Below are 9,774 nucleotides of genomic sequence, written 5' to 3' on the forward strand. Positions count from 1 at the left end.
CATGCTCCAGACAGATAGTCCCTACGGGGTGTCGATGTGTCAGGGGACAGGCGGTATAAATGAAGTCATACCACAAACCCTCTAGACCTATTACTGTACATCCACTGCATTTGTGTCCGCCTCAACATCCTTTGGGATACTTCTAGCCTTTGATGACACTCGACTGACGGCTGGTGAGGAACGCTTTCCTCCCACCTCTGTCACCTATGCCCGGCTAAGCCCCCAGCGTGGCACTGCAGCGTGGCTTAGTGCTAATTAGCCCTGTGGAAATAAAGACAGAAATCCACTTCCCAGTGTGAGAGATCGCCTCTGCTAAATCCAGCTAATGCTAATCCTCCAGGAGGTTTTGTGAGGGGTGCTTAAAGCCTGTCCTTGGCACAGGGTCTCACTCCTTGCCAGGCGCGATGGTTTTTCGGGGTTCCTGCCAGGTTGTGCACGCCTCCCTCACCCGCCTGCTCCATCCATCTCTCCCTGCTCCGTCTGAAATTCAATTGACCTTTTGTTCCACCTCACAGTGAATGGGCATAGGCTAGCTCCACCAATAGCCAACTCAGAGCTCTCATACCTATTTATTTGATCCGTCCTGCCGAGTCCAGTGCTTTCATGACTCACCCAAACATCCACTGCACACCCCCTCTCCTCCACTCGCTACATCTTTTATTTTAAATCTCTGGTCGTGTCTGTTGGCTGGAAGGGGGACAAGTGGCTTTAGGCGGTGCAGGGGATATTTCACAATCAGGAAAAAACCCTCCTTCTTGTCATGTTCTTGATCGTTATGGTGATTGGCTTTTATTTGTGCCAGCTCGGCTCGTTTTAAACACAGCACTTTTCTCTCCCTCAGATGACTTTCTTTCGACTTTGCGAAAGTGCTGAGGTAGCATCCCTGTTGCTCAGAACAGAAGAGCTGTGAATTGCTGCGCCGTGACAAGGCCTGTCGTGACCATGACCTGCCAATCATTCGGAATCTATGAGATTGACAAATTGATCCCATTGGCCGCCTTCCAGCTTCTAATTACATCTTAAGCCAAACAAGCTCCATTGTCTCAACTTTCCTTCATCTGACATCTCTTCCCCTTCATCCGGATTCCCAGGGTGCTTCTCTCATCATCTCATGCTTCTGCACCTTGCCCTCACCTCTGCATCAAAGTCATTAAATCTTTTACCGCCAACTCTCCTCCCCTACATGCTCTGTCTCTTTTCTTCTTCAGCTGTAACCTGAGTACAGGTCTGCACTGTGATACACACTAAAGACCAACTTCAGCAGCTACAGCACCTCATGTGGGACCACTACCAATCAGAGCTCGCTGTTGTACAATGTGTGATTTGCTGATTGTTGGACTTGGCATCCATTTGATTGGTCTTTTTTGGGTGTGTGTGTGTGTGGGTGTTCATTCGTTCAAATCCTGCCCTTTCAGTAGTACACAACAGTTGCAATCTTGTGTTAAAAAAGGTGGCAGGGGGGGTTCAAATCCCTGAAATCTGATAGCGGTTATTTTTGGCATTTCTTTCTCACAAATAAGATATGATCACTGGAAAAACAAGCTTGTCAACAGTTTTAAAGATTGTCAAAGATTATAAACAACCCTCTTTTGGCTTTTACGGTCTTAAAAAGGCACCATTTTGTGTAATTTTTCAATTAAAGCAATGATTTGTATAGATGACAGAAGGGCACGATGGGCTCAGAAACACTTTTCCCAATAACCAATCATTACAAACAAGGCAAATTATTATGTTGAGACAAAATGTGTCACCACAATTTTAGCCATTAAGGACTAGGAAACAAAGTTGCAAAGAGCTGTATTAGGATAATATTCTCCTGCCCCTTTATGTGTGCAGATTCAGCCAGAGGAGGCCTGTTATGCACCTCCTCTTTATCACCAAAAAAGGCAGACTGAAGAATGACTCATTCGTTTGAATAGAGCACCATTTAGGAATATGGTCTCCAGTTAGCTTATAACAAGGGATCTTGGGATCTAGCGATGCTGACTGCACGGTAATGCAAAAATGAGAACGGTATGCCACAACAACAGGAGAATATAAGGAGACTGCGAGTTGACATAAATCATGCATATTTCAAAGCATTGTTGTTTTCAATCTTGAGAGATTGGAGTGACATTTAACTCCAATTGGTAGCAATGTCAATTTTGGTGAGAAACAAAATGTAAACATAGCTGTTCCTCTCACTTGGAGGCACAAAACGCATCAATCTTTAATGTGCAGGCTGTTGAATTGTTCTCAGTGGGGAGGGAGCAGGGCACTATGGACAGCCACCTGAATAAGTGGGGCTACGGGCCACGTGCATCACTTGTCATTCTATCATCAACAAAGAGAACATAGTGATGCTAAAACAGGCTGTAGTGCCATTGTGCAGACTCCATTTACCCCGGCTGACAAAGACAGCTCTTCAACACGCTCACTGTGTATTGTGTCAGGTCTGGTATGAAGCCCGTTAACAGCAAGTAAAGACTATCTTTATTTATCATAGAAACACTTTGTCTGACCTTAAGGGATTCAATAATTAATGAGTTGTTTTATATACCAAGTTTGCAACATTCATTTTCTAGAGTATATGGTTCACAGCTTTATGCACTTTTCTAGCAGTAATGAGTGTGAAATGGGGTGATTTGTCTCAAAACGTATGGGTTTTCAGGACGCAAAATGTATACAGCCAGGGTGCTGCTTCGATCAAAATGTCAGTTCTGTACAAATTCCCAGGATGGAGGTTGCCCACAGCCGCAGCCACATTTTCAGAGAGAGCGCCCAGATATTTTTACAAGCCTCCTAATGAGAGCTATAAGAGAGCAGGACCCGTGTAACTGAGCGGGTTGTGAAAGTACAGAGGCAGCGCGCTTCCTTCAAATTTGATCAAGGTACAGAAATGAAAATGAGAGTGGGGAGAGGCGTGTGAGTGCATGGCAATTTCATATAGTCAGGAAGAAATGGAAGATGTTAAAACAAGTAGCATTTGCAAGAGAGTCAGGAAGAAGGATGAATTAAAGCGTTCAACCTTTAGTTTGGCCTTTGTGCTGGCATTTACTGTTGTTTCAAGACGATTATGGATTGTATGAAAAAGTCCTCTGGTCCTCAACCCAATATAATTCAATTTGGAGTGTGTGTGCTCTGAGTAACCTCTTGACATTCCTCAGGAAGAGAGGACACAGCTATGTGGAAGCCCAAGAGACACAAATACTCAAAACATGCAGACACAACTGTTAAGATAAAGACTAATTTGCATAGACAGAGTGCATACAAGCTGCAGTGTGCCCACATTTATGTCACAGCCTCCATCCATGACCTTTAGATCACCTTCCAGGATGTGCAGTGTGTTTCTAGTTGATATAATAAGCCATATGGCTGGGATGAAAAACCGTGTGTGGTTTAAAACAAGTACACAGAAATGCATGACCTTATGCCATATGTTATTGTGTGTCCACAGGTTCCTCTTATTATGACAACGTGAGGCCATTGGCGTATCCTGACTCAGACGCGGTTCTCATCTGTTTCGACATCAGCCGCCCAGAGACTTTGGACAGTGTCATAAAGAAGGTTAGTGTTTAATCTCTTTTTCCCACCCCCTTGGATCAGCATTTATTATCTGCTGTGACACAGGAGAATAACCGGAATAAATCCTGTTTTTCCTCATCAGCATCTTGTTTCCTCTCAGCAGCAGCAGCTTGCATTTTCATGGCTCAACAATAGAGCAAATCAGCACCGAGGCTAGAGCCTGCCTTTCCTTTATCTCATCAAAACGTCCATGGATACTTGACCCTCGTTCTTCTGAGGAATGGAAGGTCAGAGTAAAGAATGAGAAGAGAGTCTTAGCACCCGGGTGGGTTCGAGAGGAATAGCAGATACGCAAATTAGCCACATCAGCCATATCAACGAGGAGCTGTTGCAGAGCATGATGAAGAGGACTACAATTGCCAATGCCCTTCTCATCCTACATTTAAAATCTGAGTTGTATGCAGAACAGTTCCAGATGGCAGCACTTAACATGTGTTAGGTAGCCTAAGGTTCAGATGTGCTGCTGCAGCTGACATTGATGTGATACTGGCCAGGCGGGGTTGTTGTCATGGACGTGTTTTTACAGCTGCTGGCAATACCTATTGTATATGTAGAGACACCCTACTTAATGGCTGTGTTTATGTGAATGTGTGTCATGTAAAATAGGACTGTGCCTTTTAGTGGTCTCTCGCCTTGGAGCCATGTGTGTGTTTGTCTTTGAACTGTGCTCCTTGTGGGTCAGAGACAGTTCCCACGGCTGGCCTGTTGACGTGTTTAGTGGTCTGAGGGGAGCCGCAAAAATGCCCTGCAGACTTTATATATCTAACCCGAGACAACTTTTTTAAACTCAGGAATATCTCCCAAGCCTCAGTGCTCTCTGTCAACAGGGGGAGGCAGAGCTGCCGTCAAGCTTTTGGTTTTCCCATGAATCCCTTGGCAGGGGGTTGCCATGACCCCTGACCCCGGGCTGTCGCCCTGGTAATCTCTGAAACTGAGGGGCACATGGAAACCTGTTGCACAATCACCATCCCAAATTAGACTCTTGACCTCTAGAAACAAGCAGGTCACCAAAGTTTCTGGATGACAGCTGGGGGAGAAGAGTCGGTTGAACAATCAAAGCTTTTGATTGGGTGTTATTGGCAAAATAGGGGTTGGCTTAAAAGGTCAAAGGCCGCGTTCAACGTGGTAGATGAATGGACATCTTGACATTCTGCACACGGCATGGTGAATATTTCAAGGCTGTCTGTCGGCTGCCGTCGTGTATTAACCTGAGGGGCTGTGTTGGTTCAGCTGAGTTTCAGAAGTGACATTTAATCTCAGAGAGATTTTAGGAAAAGGACCTGTCAAGCTTTCTGTGTAAAACCTGCATTAGATCTGTTTACGGAGGTTAAATAAGGAAAGTACGACACACATCAGGTACAGCAGATAACTGAACCAAGATGGCATGAATACATATATAACATTTTCACCTGGTTTCTCAGTTACTGTAGTGGAATGGCCTTTTATATTGACAATGAAAGAGTTCTTGGATTAAAAAAATAGGAACATTTAGGACAGGCTTTTGTTAACAATACTTGGTGTTTAACTGAATGGTTAGTTTGGTTGGTTGTTTGACAAAAGATTATGCCAATCATGCTCTTTTTGTAATTTTTCAGTTGCAAGGATTTATTGTGTTTCTTTATTTCATGTGAAAGTAAATCTAATATGGGTCTTTGATATGGGTCAAATTATGATGTGAATTTCACCGCTTTATGACATTGTATTGACTATTAAGACGTTTTTCGAGCTAAATTAAAGGTGGGGTAGGTAAGTTTGAGAAACCGGCTCGAGATACACTTTTTGTTATATTCCATGGAATGCTCTTAACATCCCGATAGCAATGAATATCTAAAGTGCTTTGAGAAAAAAAACATAAAAAAATGTCATCTGTGGAAGCCGTAGTACTGTAAAAAGCACGACCAGTTATTTTAGCCGGCTCGGCTAAAGTAACTGGATGGCCTGCCTGCCTGTCAGCCTTCCATCTGTGCACACACTTATCTCGTGCCCTCATTGGTCATGTGCGCGTTTGTGTGTGTTGGAGGAAGTAGCAGATCACTTCAAGCTGTGTATTTTCAAATTCTAGCGCACCTTTAACACCAGATTAATCATATTCAAAATAATTGTTAGTTAAAGAGCTACTGTTTTTGTACATGGATGAATTAATGTCGAATAGAGCTGCAACTCAACACTTAATTTAATTAATCTTTGGATTTTTTTTGTCAATTCAATTATTAATTGTTTCGTTACCATGATAAGACATAGTGAATATGCCTTTCACAATATCGCAGACTCTTCCAATTATATCACAAATGTTGTTTTAGTTTTTTGGTGATTGATTGTTGCCATTTCTTTTTCGAACAAAATAAGGAATTTAACTTCTTCAATTTAAATCACAGGAACGCTCATATTGATATATTCAAAATACAATTTTTCATTTCTCTTTGACTCCTTAGCTGAACAGATGTTTTAATCTCCCTGGAGCTCAGGTATCCAGTGTCAGAGAGCCCAAAGGTCATCACTGTCTGCCAGTGCCTCACCAGTCAGTACAGGCATCTCTCCTCTCATATTTGGCACATTCAGTGATTTATATCTGTTTCTCTGTCGGTTCATGTCTCAACAGTGGCAAGGAGAGACGCAGGAGTTTTGTCCCAACGCCAAAGTGGTGCTGGTGGGCTGCAAGCTGGACATGAGGACAGACGTCAGCACCCTGAGGGAGCTCTCCAAGCAGCGCCTCATCCCTGTCACCCACGAGCAGGTGAGAACAAGCAGATGATCAATATGTGAGAAGAAAGGAGTGGAATGGGTAATGACTGAGGGACTTGCTTTGTGCCCTGGGAAAAAAAGACTTGGAGAATAACAACGATGGAGATATTGGAAAGCAATCCAGCATGTATGTACAATTTTTCCATCTTAGATCAGCAGTGGCATTCTCTCTGGTCCCATAGGAAGGGAGTGTGAAAGGGGCTCAAGTTAACACAATCAACCACTGCAGAATAAAAGCTGTGTGAAACCCCCCTGGGACATGTTGCTGGGGTTGGCGTTTTGACCAGATTTGCTGACAAGTGATACAAGGTTGGCGAGGGCTGAGGAAGAGACTCGGGCTGTTATTGGAGTTTATGTCTAGGGACACGTTTTTCCCTGAAATGAAATATTCATGCAGATTTAGGGGGTTTTGAAAATGCAAGATGAATAGAAAAACGGACATTGATGAATGACTGAGCCCTTTTATCGCATGCCACCATGACCTCTAAGCCAAGGGGATGGGGAGAAGCAGGAGGGGATGATAAACTGTTGTTTATATCGGTGAATTTTAATCAGCTTTCAGTGTGTTCATTTTGTGCTCTCCTGTGTTGGACATACCCAAAAGTGGAGGGGGACAACCACACAAAAGCCCTCAGAACAAAGGAGTCTTTTATTTTCCACCGCTCTCTGAGAGCTTGCCGGAAGCTTAAAACACGCAGCCTCCAAAAAAATAAACAACTGAAAACAACGGACAGTTCATGTAAATAAGACGCATAAGCAAAAGATGGAGTGACTTACCACAGAGATATGTAAAATAGCTAGGGACAATTTGTGGCCAGACACACATTTAGCTATTGTTCCGCTTACACTCTCTATTTACATTTGAGGCTACTACTGTTTTTTCCTCTAACATACCCAGAAAATGTGTGTCACATAGCAGATGCAAAAGCTAAGCACAATAACCTTTTGGTGTTCTAATCCAATAGCCTGCGTTTTTATCCCGCTGTTGATCTTAAATTGAATTCCAACACGGCTGAGGAGCTGCCAGCAAGTGACCACTGGGTGAACTCCAGACATTTCCGCACTAATCTAAGATCCGATCAAGGTTTCCCCGCTTGTCACGACAATCTGTACCTTGTCCCCCTCCTGCATCTGAATCTGCCGTTCCACCTAATGAGGACTTCATTGCTTCTTAAACGCGGCTCAATGCACAGCCGCGATAAGAATCAAACCACATCCCCTTGGGAATGAAAGCTCTCTGTGTTGGAGAGCATGCGATTTTAGGGTCATGGGAAATGCAGTACTGTCTCATATGTTACAACCTTTACTTTAGACTACAACCTTTGTCTTGATGTCTCGATCCTGCGTGAATGTGGGATTAAAGTCTTGATCGAGCAACAAGAGACGAGGCAGTACTGTAGCGAAGAGAGAGGCCAAGGGGCTCTAAAATAAAATGTGTCTTTGATTTGGTCCCAAGCAAAGAATTTACGGTCTCAATTAACTGGGTATATTGTAACATTTCTCAGGGGTGAGCTCGGGTGCAGGTTAGGGTTCTGCTTGAGTTTAGTCTCTCCTCTCTAAATAGCCGCATAGACCATGTCAACAGCGGCCCAGTGGGCTCTGTTCCCTCTCTCTTATCAAAGACTGAGGAGTCAGAGCATCTACATTATTCATGCCTCAGATAGAGGAGCTTCATTTGTCTCCAGGATCATTGACATTCTGTCTACAGCTTAGATCGTCATCTTTGTCTTGGATCTGCTGCTTCTTCCAGGCACATTTAGTCTTCCACTGTTGAGATATAGTGCCTGCTTATGCAAAGGTACAAAGATGGATAGGGTGTATGTTGTAAAATGTCATTATCTTGTGAAGCACACACACAGCACCTTGGAGTGGAGTAAACTCCTATCTTACACAGCCTCTAAAAGCAAAACACAGAGAAGACATTTCAGATCTAGTATAAGAAAGGAAGGAAACATTGCTAAAAGCTGATATTGTCAATGGCACTCCAGATAAAATGTTGCATGTAGTCTCCCATTTCCCCTTTTATGTTTTAACGGTTTTTAAATCTCTAATTGCTTGTTGCTTTGCCTGTCTCCGTGTTTCAGGGCAGCACAATAGCTCGACAGATGGGGGCGGTGGCCTACGTTGAGTGCACCTCCAAGGTTTCGGAGAACAGCGTTCGGGACGTGTTCCACATCACAACGGTTGCATCGGTGCAACGGGCGCACAAGCCGCAGCTCAAACGCAGCAGTTCCCGCAGAGGCCTGAAGCGGGTGTCACAGCTCCCCCTGCCCCCTCTGCCGGGCCGGACTGAACAAATGGACGAGGCCCCCACCATGAGGAAGGACCGGGCCAAGAGCTGTGTGCTCATGTAGAGACACATCACTATGAAAAATATATATATGTATATAGATAAACACAGAAATATATGACAGAGGAGGTCTATTTATTGTTTTTTTCTTTGCACTGCAGAGGAATGAGGATACAGGAAACACTGCGCGGTGGAACAAAACGCTTTGGATGTTTTCCTTTTTGTTGTGTGTGCATATTTCCTAAGCTGTTTACATATTTGTGTTGTTTTGAAATCATGGCAAATTGGACTAAACCTCTGGACAAGAGGAAGCTGTGGTAGTGGAAATGCTAGTCCCGGGTATTAAGGAGGAATTCATTTCCTGAAGCCGCTCCAAATGGAGGATGGCACTGCGGCGAAGGAGGTGTAGAGCGTGTGAGGAGGACCATGTTGAAAGATATTGTCTGCAGATGAAGCATCTTGTTTTCAAAGACAGTGCTGCTCAGCGAACATGAGGACTAATTCTCTAGCTGCACTGTCTGAAATTGCTTCCTGTTGCAATATTGAGAGAAAAATGTACAATGATTCTAAAAGAAAAGGGATTCTAGTGACTACATGAATGGTGGCTCAAACCATAGGAGCTGGAAATGAGATGATGTAACACTGAAATATTGAGACGGTGTGCATTATCACCACAAGTGCATTTAAGAAGTCACAAATATCTAATTTTATGTTGGTCATTTAACACATTTGTTCTCATCCACTCTAATTGTTTCAGTCTGATTCACTGAAGTTAATGCTGTTGTATCTATTTTAAAGATGTTTCTTTGTGGAAAATAAAGTGGTTAAATGTCAGGCTATTGGTTTCCTTTCACTGAAATAAAGCAACAGCTTGTCTGTACAAGAAAAAGACAATTTCTGGCAATTCACAATTTCATTCCTTTTTTTCCTTACATTGCCATGGAAATGTAAATCCAGTGATTTTTACTACAAGTGACTGAGGAGTAATTCTACTCAACAAGCTCAAATGTTCCTCTTCAACTTCCGATCAATGTACATTCCTCTACTGGCCTTCAAAAGCCATATCTGTAAATAATAACAGTCCATTTCCTGTTTGAGTGTCATTACCCTCATGCAGCACTGCAACCCGATGAATGAGTCAGTCTTTCAGTGTAATGTGCATATCCCTCTGCTGGCAA

General features: G+C 43.4%; 1 protein-coding gene across 1 annotated transcript in view; it reads left to right on the forward strand.

The window, feature by feature from the left end:
- The window catches only part of rnd2 (Rho family GTPase 2), a 30,725-nt gene extending 21,295 nt beyond the window's left edge, over positions 1 to 9,430 (forward strand). Inside the window, exons 3-5 of the mRNA XM_034219964.1 lie at positions 3,437 to 3,546; positions 6,164 to 6,298; positions 8,391 to 9,430. Coding sequence (XP_034075855.1) covers positions 3,437 to 3,546; positions 6,164 to 6,298; positions 8,391 to 8,660 — 515 coding nt within the window. The 3' untranslated portion in view covers positions 8,661 to 9,430. The remainder of the gene's footprint in view (positions 1 to 3,436; positions 3,547 to 6,163; positions 6,299 to 8,390) is intronic.
- Positions 9,431 to 9,774: the final 344 nt, after the last annotated feature.

This window comes from Gymnodraco acuticeps, unplaced genomic scaffold, assembly GCF_902827175.1.
Source record: "Gymnodraco acuticeps unplaced genomic scaffold, fGymAcu1.1, whole genome shotgun sequence".
Lineage (NCBI taxonomy): Eukaryota > Metazoa > Chordata > Actinopteri > Perciformes > Bathydraconidae > Gymnodraco > Gymnodraco acuticeps.